At 43.7% G+C, this 22,015-nt stretch overlaps 1 protein-coding gene across 2 annotated transcripts; it reads left to right on the top strand.

Annotated features, from left to right (window-relative positions):
* The first annotated feature begins 12,874 nt into the window (after nucleotides 1-12,874).
* Nucleotides 12,875-20,628, top strand: psmd14 (proteasome 26S subunit, non-ATPase 14). Of its 2 annotated transcripts, XM_023840170.2 has the most exons (12): nucleotides 12,875-13,029; nucleotides 14,436-14,487; nucleotides 15,971-16,042; nucleotides 16,125-16,244; nucleotides 16,347-16,417; nucleotides 16,750-16,900; nucleotides 18,191-18,298; nucleotides 19,051-19,125; nucleotides 19,343-19,468; nucleotides 19,564-19,626; nucleotides 19,858-19,965; nucleotides 20,154-20,628. In XM_023840170.2, the coding sequence occupies exons 2-11, from the start codon at nucleotides 14,440-14,442 to the stop codon at nucleotides 19,954-19,956; spliced, it is 933 nt and encodes a 310-aa protein (XP_023695938.1). In that variant the 5' UTR covers nucleotides 12,875-13,029; nucleotides 14,436-14,439; the 3' UTR covers nucleotides 19,957-19,965; nucleotides 20,154-20,628. The 2 variants fall into 2 exon arrangements, with proteins under 2 accessions (XP_023695938.1, XP_023695937.1); XM_023840169.2 differs by having other exon boundaries at nucleotides 19,858-20,628.
* The last annotated feature ends 1,387 nt before the right edge of the window (nucleotides 20,629-22,015 follow it).

Genomic DNA, 22,015 nt, shown 5'->3' with positions numbered 1-22,015 from the left:
TCCTACACACGGTGCATAAGGCGTGTCTCCTACACACGGTGCATAAGGCGTGTCTCCTACACACGGTGCATAAGGCGTGTCTCCTACACACGGTGCATAAGGCGTGTCTCCTACACACGGTGCATAAGGCGTGTCTCCTACACACGGTGCATAAGGCGTGTCTCCTACACACGGTGCATAAGGCGTGTCTCTTACACACGGTGCATAAGGCGTGTCTCCTACACACGGTGCATAAGGCGTGTCTCTTACACACGGTGCATAAGGCGTGTCTCCTACACACGGTGCATAAGGCGTGTCTCCTACACACGGTGCATAAGGCGTGTCTCCTACACACGGTGCATAAGGCGTGTCTCTTACACACGGTGCATAAGGCGTGTCTCTTACACACGGTGCATAAGGCGTGTCTCCTACACACGGTGCATAAGGCGTGTCTCCTACACACGGTGCATAAGGCGTGTCTCCTACACACGGTGCATAAGGCGTGTCTCCTACACACGGTGCATAAGGCGTGTCTCTTACACACGGTGCATAAGGCGTGTCTCCTACACACGGTGCGTAAGGCGTGTCTCCTACACACGGTGCATAAGGCGTGTCTCCTACACACGGTGCATAAGGCGTGTCTTCTGGGAAACATCCCACGTCGTCAAACACATCAATACAGCTGCGATCTGAGTTTGCCAGTTATCAGAACCCAATGGTTATTATTTTACTGTCTTTCTTAATTTATATCCCTGAATTTCCCTTCATCCAATTCTGATATTGGCTCACATTGCACAGATTAGAACCAGTATCCTTCTGGATATGAAACCAGCTCCCTAAGAACATTACCCTCTGTCTTGCCCATGTCAGTTCTGCCCCTCCCCCCCAACCCATTCAGGGATCGGTTACAAAATTAGTGGGAGAATCACTTCTGATACAAGAGTGATTTGAAAACATCCGGCCTTAAAGTCTGAATTTCAATTTGTTGATCACTAATTGCTTAACAAAGAGCACAACAAGCTCTTGCTCAACTTAAAATGCATGGCTGAACGCCTCAGGAAATCGCCGGTCATAAGACTGCACAACCACTGAATCACTCAGGGCACCTGTGCAGTAAAATCCTATTTCTATAAATATCTCTCTTTATTAAACGGTCTAGTGCAATATTTACTGTATTAATCGTCATAATCATCCACCTATTAATTACCATCTCCTTATGTTTTACTTTTTAATTTTTATACAGAAATTGTTGTATGTGGTACTGTGTACTGCTTGTTTCTGTCTTTTTGTGTGGTTGTGTACTAGGCAGTCTGTAATCGCAAACAATTTCCATCCATCCGATTCCTGTAACCACTGGTCCTCTTCAAGGTCATGAGGGTCCGGAGCCTGTGGGCGCGATGCAATGCAAACAATTTCCTCCAGGATAATAAAAGTTTTCTGATTCCAATTGTTAATGTATACTTTACCTTCACAAATCCAATAAAGCAGAGCTCTGAAGGATCATTTAAAGGTTAGAGCATAAGAGAATGACAGCGCTGCATTCCAGGAGCAGGGCATGCTGGGAGGGGAATCTGAGCGGGGAGACAGCCTGGCAGGGACGCTGGCCAGGTGGAGATGGTTTCCCTGAGTTTAATCAAGTCGTTCAGTGGGAACCCAGTATGAGCAGGAAAGGTGGAGGGGAAGGGGGTGGGGCTAAGGGTGGGGGGGGGTTGGGGGGGGGGGGTAGTGACAGATCACGCAGCTGCTGGATAAGAGGATGGCCCCACACGCGAGGGCAGAGGATCACATACGGCGGATGCAGACGGCTCGGCCACCCCCCAGGCCTGGCCTCCGGTCCCCCAGGTCCCCCCCCGTAGAGGACTTTCAAAGCTGTGCCATTTACCCATAAACGCTACGGCACATTTGTAGTTACGGCATATTTCGTCCCCGTTCCACATTTTGGCCGTGTCTTTAGCTGGATCTTTCCTGAAGTCATTCTGGCCCACATCTCTGGCTCTGTGTGTGTGTGTGCAGTTTGTACGGCTTGGCTCCCACAGTCTGAAAGCACGTGGTTAGTCCTTGGTGCGTGTGAGTGTGTGCCCTACAAACGGCGGACATCCTGAAGGGTGTTCCCTGCCTTGGGCCCTGTGCTTCCCAACATAACCATGTAATTGATAAGCAGTTTTGGAAAATGGATGGATGGATGGAACTTTGAGCTTAACGCACAAAGATCCAGGGGCACGCTGTGCGTGGTGCACTGGCATGAAACTAAAGGTCCAACAGCAGAGAGGGAATTTGAACTGGCAGTGCACTGATTCACACACCCACTGCACCGACCGGTGCCCTGTTATCTGTATGCCAGCCTGCGATCGTGCTAGCGTCTGTAACAAGGTAGAACAATGTTCTGCCATTCGTTGGTCGCTGTTGGTTGCTAAGACCGTTTGGAGCAACGCGGGGTGATTACTGGGCCATCAAGCCAAAGGGTGTGGCTGCATCCGAGTCAGTGACGGCCTGGGATTCCGTGATGTGAGCCTCTCTGAGGGAGGGGTCCCTTTCACCGCACCACTGGTAAGAATTTCCATCCCAGCTGCCTTGACAGCAACTGTGAGCAATTTCAGCAATATTAGAAAAAAATCACCTCATATGCCTAATGTAGAACACAGGATGTAAGGATGGATTTGAAATGGATTTTTCATGCTTGTTAACTGTCGTTAGTTACGTCAGACAGTACAGAAAGTAGACCACCCACCGGAAATTCAAAGAAGATTTGAAAAGATCTAGTGGATGTGACAGGAAAATAATGGCAGTCCTGTGCCCAGACATGTTCAGGAACAATCCGCTGAATGTTTTTACTTGTTTACATCAGCCCTAAGGACAACATTACCAGCCAGGGCCAGCTCTGCCTCTCATGTCGGTAGTGGGAGAGGGCAATACCCAAAAAACATCTTATGGCTGATTTATTGATGATGAGACACCCTTTTGTTAATTAGTGTGAATGCATAATAGGCTGCTATGCTGTATTTTCAGACTGGCAGGAGTTACGGGGACACACCTCAACCTGAACGTGTACAATCGGGACACCCTTCCTGGACATACAGCATGTGTAATGGCACCTATCTCCAAATAAGCAATAGTGGGTAATGCTGTACATTAATTGCACCTTCATAATGCATTCATAGAACATTCATAAGCAGCATGTAGATATACATTAAGGTCCTAACATACCCTAACAGGTTCAATATACATAAATGACAAACATTATAATCATATGAAGTTTGTTATTAATGTATATTAAAGCTGTTAGGGTAGATTAGGACATTAATGTATACTTGCATGCTGCTTATGAATGTTCTATGAATGCATTATGAAGGTGCAGTTAACGTACAGCAGCACCCAATAGTGCCAAGCTGTCCCTTGCAGGAGATGCCAGGTGCGCATCTCTCTCCTGGCTGTTTGTTGATCTTTCTCCTCATAGACTGATAACATCTCTGCGGCAGAATGGCTTTTATTCGTCCGCTAAGCAGAATCACTTCCAAACACTTCCGCTCCATTCATACAGAACAACAACGTAATACAGACAGGTTACAGACTCACCACAGACACAAAAATGTTTGCATTTATTAACGGGGCAGAGGATCTCCATGGCGACTTGCAAGTCAGATATAAGTACAGAAGCAGGCGGTCATCAATGCAGGTGCACAGTAGCGCGACCTGGAAGCTCAATGTGAGACACCGTCACAAGTTTTACTACAGTCTACACAAGCTGCTCAGGAGACCGTCTGAATGACATGTACCTGCTTGGTAAAACGTGTTTTTTTTTCCCCTTCCCTTTGTGTGTTTGGCACAGCACTGAGCCCTAGATGATGTCAGTGCGGGAATAGGTGTGTTTTCATGTCACGTGTGCACACAGCTACCCAGAGAAACTTACAGTATTTATTTTCTTAGGAGACATTTTCAATCCAGAGCTAAACGACTTACAGTTTCACCTGTTTTCTCAGCTGGATATTAAGTGAAGGATTAAGTGCCACAGGGCAGGTTCCTAACACTAATGGGAAAAACCAGGCTTTAAAACTCATGGTGAGCGATATTACTGCATGCTGTCAGTCACTGCCTGCATTATACCTCATGGGAAGCAATAAAGTAGCCAATGGGAAGTGGGTAAAAGCAGCCTGTGACCAATAAAGCAGAACAGCCTCACCAACTGTGGGCCTGGAAGCCTTTGTCCTCCCTTTGCTGATTCCCACTTGGAAATAACAGTCGCCGGTTCATTTTTCTGAATTCTGTACCAGCAGTAATCAGGGCGACCCTGGTGGTCCTGTGGCCGCTGCCCGCTCATCACTCTGCAGCCAGGTCCAGGCATGACAGAAGTCCAAGACGTGGCAGCTTTCGCGACCAATGCTAAAGAATCCTTACGGGGATTCGTGGAAAAATCTGTGCGTCCTAAATTTGAATTTTAAATATTTTCCTGCCCATGGCAACAGGAGTGACTAACAGAAGTCAGTGTGCAGCCATTTTTGGCTTCCAAACTGTGAGGAGAAATAAGATGCATACATACTGGAACTCTACAGACGTTGTGTGGAGCATTATACTGCCGATCTGATTAGAAAAGCATCACTGTACATGATAATGGCTGGCTCAGCTTAATGAGAATAGTCTGTAGAAGCTACCGCTTCTTTGCAATGTTTATATTTTGACATTCTGGCACGACTCCTCCTACGGGTTCCATAGCGGAGTCGGTATGCACAAGTAAATTAATATTTCAGTCTTTTCTTGGCTGTTAAATTGACTTTAGTTGAACTTGTTTCAAATGTCTGGCAAAGGAAAGGCTCATTAGAAAAGCAGAATTGTGGAAGTTTTCTGCTCGATAGTTTCTCACAACGGGTACATGCTTATGAATCTGTGCCATAATCCTGTTTTCCTTCCACAGCATGTCCTGTGATGTCACTGTGGATTTGCATTCCCATTGGTCAAATTCAGATGCAGACTTTTATCTTTGTTGGCCATCTCCAGAGGATAGGTGGCACTCGAGGGTGGAGTCTCCGGGTAAGTTATCACGACATGCAGGCTGTCGTAACAGAGACACACAAAAGCCACAATGCTTTTACCCAGAACGAAATCATTTTACTAACCTAGTAACTAGAACAAAATGCAACCATGCAGTACAATTTGGGTGTTATCTATAACCGCTCGTAATATCTCGTTATTAGTATAGTCATGCAAATGTGTGAAGAACATCAAGATTGATTTTCACCGTCCTGAGATTTTAATATTAATTATGCAGTTAATTATGCCTGCCAATTGCTCATGAGATTATGAATCTGATGAAGCTGTCTCATTGCAGGACAGAGCTGTCCATCTCAGATTAGTAACCAATTGGAAGTGTCCTTTGCCTCTGGGCTCTGATTGGACTACTGGGAAGGCCTGTGCTGAATGTTTAACTCTCAGGGGAGGGACACAACTTTTAACCCAAACCCTACTTATTCAGTACAAAGGCTGACACTGCAACTCTGACAGCAGAACTGACACTCAGAGGATTTTGGAGCTGTTTTCAAACCAAGGTTCCGACAAGGATTGTATTACAAAAATATGTCGTAGTGTTTTAATGCACCATATAAATGTTCATGTTTAATAAGTTTGTATATAAATGTTTTAAATGTCATGCAAGAATTATAAGTGTAAGAATGTATTAATGTCAATATTATCCCAGCTCTTTTCTCTTTTTGACTTCAAGCCCACTGGGCACCTCGCCTCATATGAGGAAATTAAGTCTCTCTGAATATCTAGCATCCCCCCCCCTTACAGCTATGCCTTGGAGGCTGTATTTTATGTCTTCTGGGGTCAGGAGGTTGCAGGAGGAATGTTGCAGACGCTGAGGGTGTGGCAGCCGGGGGCCGAGGGCGACGCGGGAATCCCACTGACCAAACTGTTGGGCTGCCAGAGCTGAGCAGCCAATCCCGGCGGCTGTCTCATGTCTCTTACAGCTTACATCAGGCAAATAGACTTTTCTCACTTATCTTTCCCTTAATTGGCCATTTGATTTGACAACATCACGGGTCCTCGGGATAACATCTCCTGAGGCTAAATTTGACGCTCCAGTGATGTTTATATTATTGACTTATTCAGTTTGACTGACATAAACACACTTTAATGCACAGGTTCACCCGGGCTGAAAACCAGGGGCCTCTGTGAATAAGGGGCCTCAAGTAACCTTGCTCAATAAAATTTTTAACACCCCCCCACCCCCAGCCAATAACTTTTACCGAGTTCCCACCCCCACTTGACAATTGCATCATCACTAGAAATCTTAGGGGGGGTTCCTGACCATGTGAATGTGTAGTTATGACAGGTCTCCTGTGTTCTTGTTAAACAGGCAATATGCCCCTTTTCGTCGATGTGAACCGGCAAACTGCTAATCACACATCCGGTTCCTTATCCGCTGTGCGTTCAGCTTCAGGCAGCTCACAGCTTAGCCGTCTGCACTTCCAGGAAAAGGCTGGTTAAAATGACTAGCATCCTGTCTCTCACACACACACACACACACACACACACACACACACACACACACATACACACACAGGTGAAGAGAGATACAGAGGACACACCTGGAATGTGCACACAATGCCCAAACCATATCATCCAAAAGGCCTTTTATTCACTGCCATCATGAAATGCTCGGGGGGGGGGGCTCTGCGTATAACCTCAGGTGGATGTGAAGCGACGGGAAGCAGGTTGAAACCGCAGCTGGCTGGTGAAGATCCAAGCGCCAATGATGTTTCAACCAAACTGTGGCGCTTTCAAACGAACAGACGGCGCACTATGTATCGATTGTGACCTGTTCATGAGACGTGGGTTCGGTGGGCCTCCCTTATCGTTCGTATGTCTGTGCCATGCGTGTGTTGGAAACGCAATAAATTATTAACCCTGTCAAGACCATTCATGCCGAGCGTGCTTATTGGACGTTAGCCCTGGGCTTAGTGCTGGTGTGAAAGCAAAGAACATCTGGCCTCCTTATTCACAGAGGGAACCCTGTTAAAATCCTTGTCACGTATGGTATGTGTACATAATGTAATACATACGAGGTAAAATGTACCCCAGATTAAATTGTGCTCTTACTCAGATTTATGAAATTTAGCACTTAGGTTAATCTTATCAGACATGACTAATATCCATACCGCTAATACAACGGCTGTGTTCTTTTCTGTCATTCAACCATTTTCTATTCGCTTTTACAGAACAGAGTCGTGGAGTAAAATTAACGAGTTAAAAATAAGATCTTTGATGAGCCATGATTGAGTTGTCAGTAAAGATGCAGTGAATGAATATAGCACGCTAATGTCGGCACTTAAATTTTCTACAGCTGCTTCAGGTTCAAACAACGGTCCTTGGAGATTTTGGAAAAAAAGTGAAGAAACTTAATTTTTTCTCATGCTTTTCTCCGAATCGTTTATAGAATACAACGTCGCGACAAGCACGGAGTTAATGCCATGACTGCAGGCAGTGCATCTACACACTAAGAGTAATCTGCAGGCATTGCATAACGAAAGGAAACTCACAGGAACCGAAGAGAACCTGCAAACGATGCATGCGCATCTCTGTAAGTGTGAGGCCGCAGGGTAACCCGGTGAACCAGCCTCGTTACTTTAAAATTCGTTCAGTCTGCCATCTAGTGGTAGGTAGAATTCTGCCCACTGTTTTCGTAACGTGTCATACAGAGATATCACAACCAGGGGCGCCGTAAGGGGGAGGAAAGCTAGGACGATTCCAAGGGCCCCTGAGTGACAGGGGCCCTAAAAAATTAGGAAAATAACTGGATTGGTTTGGACTGGGGGGCCTAATATGATATGCTTTCATGGGGCCCAAAATCTCTAGCAACGCCCCTGATCACAACTATATCTTTTTATCATCGTTTACTCAATGGGTTACGAAGATGATGTTTGTCATAATAATCTTGGTTTTCGGTTTTGAACGTATGTGTATATATGTTTGTGTGTGTGTGTGTATATATATATATATATATACACACAGTATATACAGTGAATATAAAAAATCCACACAACAGGTTTTTGTGTGATTTACCAATCTTCCGATTGTTTATCCTAGCCCAGATCGCGGGAGATACATACATTATTATTTTTCATAAATAATATATAAGGGTTACACAAAGGCAAAGTGAGTGGCAGTGTTTCCTCACTCCACCATCTCGCATTCAGCTCCCCGAGACCCAGCACGAAATAAGCAGTTGGCAGATGGATGGATAGAAGGTATCTTTCGTATGAAGCAGCACTGGAGGATGTCAGTAGGTGGCGCAAGATAAATAAAATCAAGTACAACAACGTAGGAAATTTCACTTCCGGGGTTATATTGCTGAACATCAAAACTTCCCTTGAAGTATCTTAAGGCGGGTCCATTTAAGTTAGAAATTTCCTTGGTTATTAAACATCCATCCAACTTTTAAACGCTAACCCAGTACAGGGTCGCAGCTTTCGGCATTACTCTTTGGAAGTCATCCGCTTTCATTATTTCGCTAAAGTTAGTGTGGGTTGAAATGTATTTTACAATGTAAGAATATTGCGTAAAAACAAGCTGGGTACCAATGGCCTGACGTTATAAAGGTGGAATACGATTCTGTTCACTTTTAAGTTATTTCTTTTAATTAATTTACTATTTTTTTTTATTTATTAAGCCCGCACGCACCTACTGTTACAAACAAGCTAATGTAGCCAAATATGCAATGAAAGGCAAAAAGGTCCGTTCGTATTACCTCCTTTAATGATTAATAACTGTTAGTGTTTCGAGGATAAACGTGGTTTTACTTAATCTCATTTGTTAATTTTATATGTCACGTAGGCCTATACTTCTTAACTGTAACAGTGTACTATGTCTGTTATTATAGGGCACCTGGTGATGTAGGAGGACCAGAAGTGGCATTCTGATTCACGCCGGGAGGGAATCAACTTTACCTTCTTGAGCAAGATACTTAAATTGTTTCAATAAAAGAATTACAGCATTAAAAAACCGTGGGGCTGAGTAATATATTGTCCGATTAGCCAAAGTGACTATAGCGTTATAATGTAGCACATTACAGCGCAATACTGTGAATGAGTATCGGACACACATCACCCGATACATATGTAAAATGCATGTAGCAATGTACAAATACAAAAACACAGTTATCAGTTGAAAGTATACGAGTTATATGACACATGAATAATTGCACATGAGATAAATTATTGCACCTGAGAAAGGCAGCGGTTGAGAATTGTAGTATTACTGCAAGATAATGATCATGACCAGCAGTATTGTATAGTATAATGGATTACATAGAACACAATTGTGGTACTAAGATCACTGTGATAGAAGCATTGTCATACAGTCACCATGGGTGCATATTCTGTGTGTGTGGTGCCTGGTGTGTGTGGTGTGGATAAGTCACAATACAGTTCAGTGTGGTGTTCTTGTGAGGAGGGGCCCAGTATGTTTAGCAGTGTGACAGACTGGGGGTGGAAGCTGTTCGGCAGTCTTGCCATGCGAGTGTACAGGGCTCTGTGACTCTCGCTAGATGGCAGACGTATGAAGAGGTTGTGTCCAGGGAAGGCAAGGTGTGTTTCTTTATGTGACTTAGGACCAGTCAATCACTTCATGGTTATGGGGGTCTGGGCCACTGGACGACAGTCGTTCAGAAACCTGACTTCTTCCTGTTTTGGATCAGGGATGATGGTGGCAGTCTTGAGACAGGTGGGAACGACGGCCTGTTCTAAGGAGCTGTCCTGCGCACTGCTTCAGGATCCACCCAGAACTCCCATACCCCACCACCCCCCCAGGCCAATTATTGTATGACGTTAACTGTCCAGGACTGACAGTGGAAAGGATTGAAATTTCATAAGTTTGGGAATACATATACTCAGACGTAGTTTGAGCAGAAAAAAACTGCATTATATTAATAGTATTAATAATAACAACAACAATAATAATCTGTATTTATATAGCACCTTTTATACCTGAAATGCAGCTTAAAGTGCTTTACCAGGCCTTGGCTACATACTGAGTGACTCAGCTGCTAGGTCCTTTGCTATACATCTGCTGAATCTCACTTCTGCTCTCTACAGACCTATGTTTTCAGCTCCATGTTATGCAGGTATCCGAAGACATGTACAACTGTGCTGATTGCCATCTCTGAATTTTCCGTTGCATGTGTGTATATGTATAGTGATGTGCTGTGGACCCTTTCTGTCCATTGTGAAATAAGCCATTGAAAGATGCATGGATTAATTAATCCAGTAGGTGGCGACAGCGAATATTGTATAGTTTTCTCCAGTGGTGTGTTCAAGACTAACCGCCTTTTCTTCACATACCAGCTTTGTTACGGTTGGTTTTAATTTTTTTATTTAGTTTTTATTATTATTTTCGTTTGAAATTCAGTTTAATTTCAGTTAGTTTTCTGCGTGGTTTCATTAGTTTTTACTCTTCTTTATTTTAAAGATATATAAATTTCTATTTAATTCTCATATACAGTTGACCCTTTTGCATCGCGACTTACCCGATAACGGTTTCGATATATGGCAGGGTTAGCATAAGAAATCAAATGGAAAATTTTTGGGAGTTTTTCCGCAGACACACAAAGAGTTTTGTAACTCATAAATGTATAAAATCTGTGTACAGTGCTGGTTTGGAGGACGCCGTCCGTGTGATATCTCACAATGATCGCGTCGCGAGTATGTAAAAGTGGGACACTTTTTGGTAAATGATTTAGAAAAATATCTCATGAAAGCCATTTGCTCAAACTAATATTTTTTTTCTATTGGCTGCATGTCTCCTTAAAAGGTTTTGTGTGGACATTTAAACAAGCTATGTAATATTTAAGAGTTAAATGGGATAAAACATAGAGAGGCACCTCTCATTTATTGATGAGCTTGTTCAGTTAAAGTGGGACAGCGTTTTTTGTATGCAACATAAGGCAACATATATTTTAATTGCACAAAGCAACATTTTATTGACCAAGAAAACAAGCCATAAATAAATTCATTGTAACATTTTGTTCACATGATCCAACTACTTCAAGTAAGTAATTGTTTTCTTTTTCACTTGCGCTACACAGCATGTCTGAAATTCTGAACAAAACCATATCACACCAATGAAAGCAGTTTTTGAAGACCAAGCCGTGTTGTGGCATGATTGTAGCACAGTTTGTTTTCATTGGTTGTTGATTTTTTTTTAAGTAGCACAGGGCGAAGCTTAAATGTCCCATTTTACTAGATGTCCCACTTTTGCTGAACTCATTCTATTAATGTCCTCAACATGAATAATATATCTTCCAAGTATTATTCATCGTAATTATATAGATAAACAAATAATTGCTATAGTTTCCGAATAGATATTTATAATTTTCGTTTAGTTGTGCTTTTTGCGTATCTTATTTAAGTTTATGATTTTTTTTTGTTGTAGTTTTAGTTTTTGTTACAGTTTAGTTTTGTTAATAACGCAGGACTGACAGACATTCTCTTGGGCTGTCTGTAAATGTACTGTATGCATTAACATTAAAAATGAGTGCGTGCATTTTCCTTCATGGAGTGTCTTAATTGTTCCTGGGCTGAGGAGGAGGGATCAGAACTGAGAAGAAACAGCCGGCTGAGGCGCTGCAGCATATTGTGTGCTGCAAAGAATCGCACTGCTGCTTGCGTAGGTGAGAGCCGTCGCTGTTCAGCAAGATGAGTGCGAATTGTTAGGAAAGTATGACTTGCTGCTTGCCAGAAAATCAGCAGCTATATTTATTTTCAGTTATCTTCCATTGTCATAGTGGCAGAATTTGGTACCGTAGCAGAAAAATTTAAGTCATATCGCTGTTTTTGCTAATTTGCCAAAATATACTACCTATAGTTTTTAGTGGACAAAACGTTCATGATCCACAACATATTGTTTTTTCTCTCGTACTCACATATAATGTACAATAAAATATAACCAAGCCCTAATTAAATGTGTTATTGGCAGTTTCCCCACACCAAGTTTTTAAGTGTCATGGAGGCATATGTTGGTGTTTCAAGATGACAAAATGCAATAAACACAATGCAAGTGTGGTTATTTCGGACATTTGTTTTGCAGTAAATCAACATTGCTGATATTTTACACCACAGTGTTTGAAAATGAACAATTAACACCTCTATAAGGTATATAAAGGTTGGAATTATAGCGTGCATGTAAGAGATTATTTTCGTAGTGGTTGGAATCCGTGCAATACAGTCTAAAAGTAAGCTTAAGTTGTAGGGATTCAGTCGAGATTTAAAGCCTGAGACTGAGTTGGCATCCCAAATATAGGCTGGCAGACCATTCCACAATATAGCATGTAGCAGAATGCTTTACTTCTCACTGTCATTTTATTTATATGTGGAATGACAAGGAAACCTGCATTTTGTGTTCTGAGTGGATGGCACGGCTTGTAAACTTGAAGTAATTCTATTAGGCAGGCAGATGCTAGACCTAAGTGCTTTATATATTAATTAATTGATCCACAACATATTGTTTTTTCTCTCGTACTCACATATAATGCATATTTGCATATTATATTTGCATATTTGCATACATGCATATTTCACAAACTGATTGCAATTATGTATTTTGCGTAAATAACATCCGCCTTAATAGTTATTCGCGCAACCATGCAAATATGGGTTAATTCACTGACACTGTGTATAGCTGCCCAAGTATAATGTAAGCTGTAATATAATGTACAGTGCAGGTCTATAATTTGTATGATGTTATATTTTGTTTAGGGCATGTATAGTTTTCAAATATATTTCGATTTTTGGTTTATCCCTGTTCATTTCTCATTAAGCCCATTATCCAATAGATGTAACTCTGGCTCCCACTCTCCGACTGGCAAGCCTGGCGTGTAGCGTACCGTTCTTGTGTTTTTACCGGATCCCGCGGTCCGGAGGGGCGGGCTACACGCGCTGCCCCGGAAACGTTCCTCGCGCAGCCGCCGCCGTGTTGAATGAAATACGGCTGATTCATTGCGGGCTTCGTCGAGTTTTTCGACGCGGAGTGTTTGTTTGTTCCGCTTTCAGGGGGTTAATACAGGTAATGAAGACTTATTAGTATAGTACATATATTTCTCTTGTCATGGATCAGATTTGATGCGGCGGATTTCTGTGTTAAAGCAATAATGGACTTATTTATAGCGGATACCACAAGTGTTAGCCGGCTTAGTTAGCATGCTAAGGCGCTAACGTTAGCATGAACGCCGTTAGCATTAACTGGCTAACTAGCTGACTGGTTACTCGGGACGCACTTTACTAGAAATATTAATGGCGATTACCGTGGGTCCAGAACTATGCTGCCAATATCTAAAACTGGGTATCTAGTATAGGGCCGCGTCGGTGGTTGTTCGCTTCCCTGCTAGCTGACATCTGCACTGTCACTCTCTGTTAATGCTGTGGAAGAATATCAACAAACTAATAAAGGCTTTTAATAAATCAGATAAATCAACTAGTAGTTGGTTTGCGAACAAAGCGAAGCATTTTGGCGAAAGTTGCAGGGGGAAAGTAAGCTGTCAGGGACTTAATGTGTCAAATCTTTGCTTTTGCGTCCCCGTTAGCCCGACTGCCTTTGAGGATTGATATTGTAATGAAATACAAGCGATTAATAGATGCACATAGATGTATATAAGACTGTGCAGTTTATGATTTTGTAAGGCAATGCTTTCTCTACATATGCCATGAATTGCAGATGAAAATTCACTCCTGTTACAGTTCTCCGAGGTTGATTTATTGAGATTATATAGATAGTTGTTAGTGTGTGTATGTATATATATAAAATGTCTCATCGTTAATAACCATTTCTCTGGTAATAATGCAATATATGAAGTGATTTAGATGGCTGCTCTACCTTCCGGCGATTTTTACAAAAAAAAACCCGTCTTAATTCAACCCTTGACTCTTCCAGGAATTGCAGTTAATCGGTTTTTAATCAACGTTATTCTGCGCCCATGTATATGAATGAGATAAAACTTTTTTCCTTGCTAATGAGCATATAGATAGAATGGATACCTTCAGCTGTCTCTGTCAGGGTCTCGGTTACTTGACCATTTTGATCATTTGCAGACTGCAGTTGTTGGAATAGATGTGTTCATTAGTGGCATTTGGAAGAGTAACCCAGCGGCTCACCGGAAGCGCCCCTCGTTGCCACACCAGACCTCGGTGTAGGTCAGACTCGGGCATGTTTACTGACCAATCTGTCAAACTCCACGTGAAGAGGTGGAGAGGGCGGCTGCATGGTTCGGAAGAATTGCCCTGGGGTAGACAAGACCTCATGTTTATTTGTGAGGCAGGTTATTTTGACATCAGCGAACAGTATGTTGTGTTACTTGTGGAAACCGGCTGTGGTTTTCTGTCTTCGGAGCCTCCAGGTGTCTTCAGTACCTGCTTGGGTTGGAGGTCATGCTCTTGATTATTTGTTTTGTGTCTGTTTGCTTTTTCTCCCCGCAGAGTCATGGACCGGTTGCTCAGACTCGGGGGTGGGATGCCTGGCCTGGGACAGGTATGCTTTATGTCCTGAATAAACTCCTAGTTGGATGCCAACTGTATGTGTTTCATTTGTAAAGTCATGCACAGTTTTCCCCAATGATGCAATGTTGTATGTGCATATATATGCACCCAAATGACCTGGGCGGAGGAGGGACTTCTCTCATCCGTCCAGCATTTAAAATCATCATCTAACATTTCATGTTTAATGCTGGAAAGACTTAATCTCATATTTAAAAATGGACTGAAGGAAGACTGTCGTAATATAGGATTCATAGTTTATAAAATGACATCCTTTGTTCGGCATGAGCTTGGAATTTCCTTGTGCAGTTTATTTTGCATCATCCATGCTGTGTTGCTTATTGCAGGATTGTGTTTAAAATTTAAGGTCAATAACAAATATAATTCTTGGGAAGAAAATTAACAGGTTGATTAAGAATAGGCTACTTCTCAGTGAACTGGGTTTGGGAGAGACCTTGCATAGGAGTATTGCTCTTATATTCTACTGGTATTTATAATTCTCTGAGTCTTAAGGACTTCAGTGGAAGCCAAAACTGGAGCATCTAACATTGTGTGATTATTATAATTTCAAATTCAACAGCCCTTTCTTAGAATTTTCTTCATTATTTAAGGAAATCACAGCAATTCTGTGTGTGCGGCATGTGGATGCTGTTGAACCAAGTTTAGCCCAAATTATCCAGTTCACACCCCAGTGCCGGTGAGGTCGGCTGGGATAACTGTGTTACTTCCTGCAGTGAAGCACGTGGCATATGGCACTGATTGGTTCTCGCAGCAGCAAACATCTGTCCTTGGCACATGGCAGATGGGCTGATGTTGGCCACACCGATGCGGCTTTATTGAAAGTGTGGCACACGCCAGTGACTCTGTTTACAGATCCTGGTAACTATTCTGTTTTAGGGCTGTAGCTGGCCTCAACTCCTATAAGCTGTGTTATGGATGTCTCGTCATCAAGAAGACTGGATGCCATTAAGGATTTTATTTTATTTATGTATTTCGGTCCTTTTCAAATTAAGGCTCTCCTGGAGTTGCCAAATACAGTACATTTGAACTCTCTTTCCCATGGAACTTTTCAAGCACTTTGTTATGGAGATGAGTCTTATCTCGGCATCCTCATTCACTCGCAGTCCGATGAAGTCAGCATTGATTCCCCAATCCCTGTCCTGGAGGGCCACTCTACACCACAGTTTGCAGATTTCTAAACCTACTAAACCTGGCAATTAGCTGGTGAGCTGAATAAGGTGTGTTTGAGCAGGGAAATCTGCAAACTGTGGTACAGACTGGCCCTCCAGGACTGGAATTGGGTGAACCCTGTCCTAGATCTTTGTACATTTCACTACTTAAATGTTTGGTCTCCAGTCCAGTGGTTGGTCTCTTTCTCAGTCTGCTACTTTGGTACAAATAAATGTGGTTAGCATTAACGCTAACATTGTTTCCACCTCCCACCAGAATATGTCTGATCTGCGTGTTTTCCCTCACAGGGCCCCCCAACGGACGCCCCTGCAGTGGACACAGCTGAGCAGGTGTACATCTCCTCTCTGGCCCTTCTCAAGGTACGGTCGCTGAACCTCGGGCAACATGTGATGACGGGACTGGCTTTGGCTGTCACTAAGGGGAGACCCGCCTCTTTCGCAGATGCTGAAACATGGTCGGGCTGGCGTGCCGATGGAGGTCATGGGCCTGATGCTGGGCGAGTTCGTGGACGACTACACCGTACGGGTGATCGACGTGTTCGCCATGCCGCAGTCGGGAACGGTGAGCGCCGCTCTGTGCTGTTGCCATCTGTGGATCTATTTGCATTTCCACTCCGATCAGCTGGGTGACTTCTCTGATGCCGTCTATCTCTGCCTGGAACAGGGTGTGAGTGTGGAAGCGGTGGACCCCGTCTTTCAGGCTAAGATGTTGGACATGCTCAAGCAGACAGGCCGGTGAGCAACCTGTTATCCTATCCCTCCAATCGAAAGCCGGCATGTGGCTTTTGGGAGCGTAACACTGGTCATATTGGTCTATATATTCTCATCACTGTGTTTGAATGTGGGTAGGTTGACTTTGGGGGTTGGTGCTTTGTAATGAATGAGGATAATGATCTAGGGGTCTCAATTGACTGTCTGATATCCTGCTTGGCCCTCCTGCCCAATTGATGGTCCGGGGGATGGAATGCCGGGGGAATAGCCACAGAATAAGAGAGCCTCATTCCTGCTGATTTCACATACCCCCCCTCTTCATCGGAATCTGCGACCCCCTCCGCTGTGTGCTGCAGGCCTGAGATGGTGGTGGGGTGGTACCACAGCCATCCTGGCTTTGGCTGCTGGCTCTCGGGAGTGGACATCAACACCCAGCAGAGCTTCGAGGCCCTGTCAGAGCGTGCCGTTGCCGTGGTGGTGGATCCCATCCAGAGTGTCAAAGGAAAGGTATGGCATGGCCCCCAGCCAGGGGGTGTGACCTGTCCAATAGTATCTCGGATTGGCAACTGGGCATTGATGTACCGAGTTAGCCTTGGACATAAAAATGACTGCAGCCTCTATAAGCTAAGTATTAGTTACCAGGATATGTATGAGGTAGTTTACTTCTAGAGTTTTTCTTGCTCAGTATATCGAATCTTCATCAGACTGGCTTTTTGATGTATGTACTTTGTGATATGAATGCGTTTTGTTTGTTTGTCTGAAGTTTTGCATTTTTTGGAGCGCAAGAAGGCTAATTATTAGTTAGACTCTCTTTGAAGGGCTTTGTTAGGAAGGAAACGGTCATCACCCCTTTCTGTGGCCCCCCCACCCTGTGTGCTGTTGCAAACCAAGCCCTTATTTCCTGCTCATAGACAGCAGGGGGCAACTCTGTCATCAGCCTCTTCTGGGCAGTCTAAATCTGTGTGACAGAGGGTTTGCACCACGCACAGCACGGCCGCGAAGTGTTAATGCCAGCGAAGTACGAAGATGGGTACTCAGGCTTTTTTTCCCGCTTGTAACGCTGGATGATAGGTGGTGATATGTGGGTGGTGGTGTGGGTTTTCTTTAAGCAAGGATGCAGGCGGGCAGCTTGGAGCAGCCATTCTGGGTGGTGTAGACGTCTGGAGAGTACCACTAATATGGACTTGTAAACCACTCCATAAGGACAGACAGGGCCCCTTCTAGACAGCTAACAACCTTCTAATCAGCATGGCACTGTAATGTCTTCTGACAACCTGTAATGGGTCTTACGAGGTCTGAATCATGCAAGTCGGACCCTTTTGGATAGGTCCTTTACGGAGCTGGAAAACGAAGTGTGTGGCCTGTTACTGTGATGTTTGACCACATCAGCTGTTTGTTTGGCAGATGCCGTCCACATGGTTCTTCAGCTGTTTGTTTGTTAGATGCCATCTACGTGGTTCTTCAGCTGTTTGTTTGGTGGATGCCGTCTACGTGGTTCTTCAGCTGTTTGTTTGGCGGATGCCATCTATGTGGTTCTTCAGCTGTTTGTTTGGCGGATGCCATCTATGTGGTTCTTCAGCTGTTTGTTTGGTGGATGCCATCTACGTGGTTCTTCAGCTTTTGGGTAGATGCCGTCTACGTGGTTCTTCAGTCACCTGTGGTTGAAGCAGCTTGGCAAGTTGGAGGGTTGAGATGGGCTTTGGCTGCTGCTGTGGAGATGTTCCTCCATTATTTTCAGTTAAAGAAAAAGCCAGACACCTTTTTTTTTTTTCTCTCCCCTGAATCCTGTTTTTGTAGGTCGTCATTGATGCCTTTAGACTCATCAACGCCAACATGATGGTTCTGGGGCACGAGCCAAGGCAAACGACATCCAACCTCGGTCATCTGAACAAGCCGTCTATCCAAGTAAGCAACTCGACAGTTAGGAAGCTAATTAGGTTGCAGCCAAGTGTATCTTGGAAGTGGCCGATGAGTAGAAGTAGAGACACTGTAATGGCAGAGCCCATCATCATACTAATAACCCATGTTGAGTCATCGTGTTCACAATCGTTTCCGTCTATCCATTTATGTCCATCGCTCTGACATGCTCCAGAAGGCCCTGAAGAATTTGGTGGGCCTCCCCTGTCGAATCAGGCCTGCTCCTCTGCAGGCTAAGGCCTGTGTGGGACATGGAAATGCACCCTACATTAGCCATGGCATTGCCTTGTTCTTTGGGGTGCTAATTCCATGTGCAGTTCAAGGGGGGTTGCCTTCGCTTGTTCATTAATAAGTGGCTATGTAATGCCCCACTCTTAGAAGACACAGGCAAGTCAGTTCTTGTCCCTTTAGGGGACTACATACTTGGACCTTAGTAGACAGCGATAATGAGCTATCATTCCCCCTTCTGTCTGGGTGCCCCATTTCGGGTCTATAATATTTGAGTGACATTTGCATCTCTTACATCATAATTTAGTCCAATGGAACATAAAAGCTCATATATACTGAATCTGTTTGTTATAACTAGCCTTAGGCATGGTTAATGGAAGAACGGCTTGTTTTGCTGTATTCCTGATTGGCTTTTAATTATGCTCTCGTCTGCTTTTGTAGCGTTGCTGTCATTAATGAATGCTCTTGGCTCAGTCACCCTTAAGGCTGTCCTGCTTGTACTGTCTTCCCAGGCTTTAATCCACGGCCTGAACAGGCATTACTACTCAATCACCATCAACTACAGGAAAAACGAGCTGGAGCAAAAGGTTTGTAACCTCTTATGTGACTTTAAAACCGCAGTGGGAGAAGGTGAAAGGAGGAATGTTTAGTTTCCTTGAGGATGTGTTACAGAGCACAGCGGCTTAAGCAAGTGCGGGACTATTTTGTGTGAGGGAGGGATACGTGTGTTATCTCTGGGCGCCGCTCGGCCAGTCCTCCTACTGGTGTCCCCTTGATATGATGCCCACTCTCACTGCCCCTCAGATGCTGCTGAACCTACACAAGAAGAGCTGGATGGAGGGTCTGACGCTGCAGGACTACAGCGAGCACTGCAAGCTTAACGAGACCATCGTCAAGGAGATGCTGGAGCTGGCCAAGAACTACAATAAGGTGACCCGGCTCTCTGGCCTGCGGAATGTGGCGCCGTGCCAGCGATGTCCGCATCACATGACCTGACTGACACGCTTTCTGTCTGACCTGTTCAGGCTGTAGAGGAAGAGGACAAGATGACCCCCGAACAGCTCGCAATTAAGAATGTTGGAAAGCAGGTAAGGTGTCACAGGGAGTTGGTCTATTCCCCATGGGTATGAAATATGCAAAATGCATAAACATCCTGTGTTTACTTGATTAGTAGTTGTTCACTGAAGCCTGTATCTCAGTTCAACTAGTTTTTTGGATTTAATTGCACATATAAAGAGACTAATTTAATTGATATATTTAAGGCCCTCTCTGCCTTAAATCTGAACAGCCTTTCTGTTGCTCTTGCTTGTACCTCACAGGACCCCAAACGCCACTTAGAGGAACACGTGGACGTCCTGATGACGTCGAATATCGTGCAGTGCCTAGCGGCCATGTTGGATACTGTGGTCTTTCAGTGACGCCTGTCTGTACGTTATTTTCGTTTTTTTTTTTTTTTTTTTGTGCTTTTCCTTTGGAAATAAACATTTAAAAAGTCTGAACTTGGACTGAGATTGCTGGTTTCCTGCATATGTAATTTATACATTAAAATTGACCGTTTGCCCAGATCTGTCCTACCAGTGCTGGACCTGGTGTTTACCTACTCGTTTGCTTTCAGCGACCTGCTAACCCTGACTGGAATCTACTCCCCCAAGCCTGTTTCTGTGGTTTGTAGATGTTTTTAATTTGGACCTGAAACTCCAAGTCAGGTGACTTTGCAAATAATGGCCTCGGTACCTGAGTGAGCTGCATTAGCGGCACACTGCTCCCCAGGGTCTGGGATACTGCTGCTGAACTGTGTATCTGAAGGGCACAGGGACAGGCTGCTCAAATAAAAAAAATACACATGTATAGTTTTAACTATGAATCCTGGTTTTTAGAGTGTTATTGCCGTCTCATTCACGGCAGGAAATTACATGACATTTGTCACGGCTTTTGATGTATTCGTAAAGGTAATGTCATGTGATATGTCTGTCTTGTCTTTTAGATTATGGTTGGGCCAAAGTAATGCAATTGTTTAAAAAAAAAAAAAAAAGCTCTCCTCAAATCGTTATGTTTTTAACCAATAAAGAGGTTTTCATTTAAAATTCGAATGCTAAGGATATTTCCATTGTATTTCATCATATCTAAGCGATTTGGGTGCCAGGTAAATACTTTAAAAAATGAAAAAATGAAATCGTCAAATGATCCTTGATGTTTCTGTATAACTTGAATATTCGATGTATGACTAAAGCTGGCACTTGTAGCTGACCTGAGCAGCTCCAGCGGGTCACAAATGTGGCAAACTGACTCGGAGAAATGGCGTCCTCTGCTGGTGCCAAGTGGGAAGTCACACATTTTCTGTATAACCACTCACTCGGCTGCGTAAGACTTTGAGACAATTTTTATGCACCTGTGTCAGCAATGGGTGTGGCTTACCTGGGTAGTTCCTCTCTAATTAAAAGTGCCGTCCTCATACTTGTGCCCGTTTAGTCACCGGAGTTAAACTAAGCTTCGAATAAATTCTAAGCTGACATCTGCCCTACCCCAATAAAGTCGTCAATGCAGATGGCCTGTAAGTTTGAATATACCCGTAAATATAGCGCTGATGTTTTGCTTTAGTGTATGTCGACCATTTCAAAAGACTTTATTATCCTCATACATCCATTCATGCTTCCATCCATTTTCTATACTCGCTTGTACTATCCAGTGTCACAGAGGGTTTGGAGCCTATGCTGGAAGCTACGGGTGCAAGGCAGGATTGGGCGCCAACCCACGGCGGAATTATTCTAATCCATATGTATGCTTATAGTTCAACAACTGTTATGCAGTCGCCAATAGTGAAATACTTCATTTTGTTGCAGAAAATATAATGTCGTTTGTTCCTGATGGAAATACAGGACTAGTTGTTTGATTTGACGTTGCAAAAAGAAGGTGTGATTTTACATTTTCTTCCAACGTTTTGTGGTCCTCTCTTCAACAGAAGCAACAGATGCTCCTAAGAAGCTGTGTAGACTTACCATTTAGATATGCAGCTGGATCACGATGCCCAACCTTCAGCGATTTTCTCCACAGCATTTCTAACTATGGGCAGCTCTTTTCCAAGTACTGACGACCATGAAGTCGTCTTACAAAAACCAATCTAACCTTCATCGATTAAAACCTGGATTCGCCTTTGACTTTTTTTTTTTTTAAATCAGCAGGATGACAAATTATTCGGAGGCGTATATTTTTGTCGCCTAGCCCGGGGACGCCCAAAGCGGCAAACTACTCGCAGTTCCCGACGGAGTCTCGAACATTCATTACACTTTCGATGAATCAACGGTGAAAGTGATCTCATTTAGTCTAGCTAACTACAGCCGTTCTATGCCAACACCGATGCTATTTCCATCCATCCATCTATTTCCCTTACATTAATCAACACGGATCATCGTATCCAGCTTCTGATCGCTACATTACCAACCCGATGCTAATCAAATAATCCTGAACGGCGCCTCTGCG

Source organism: Paramormyrops kingsleyae, chromosome 16, assembly GCF_048594095.1.
Source record: "Paramormyrops kingsleyae isolate MSU_618 chromosome 16, PKINGS_0.4, whole genome shotgun sequence".
Classification (NCBI taxonomy): Eukaryota; Metazoa; Chordata; class Actinopteri; order Osteoglossiformes; family Mormyridae; genus Paramormyrops; species Paramormyrops kingsleyae.
The sequence above is the reverse complement of the archived record's forward strand: the minus strand, read 5'-3'. Positions and strand labels throughout refer to the sequence as shown.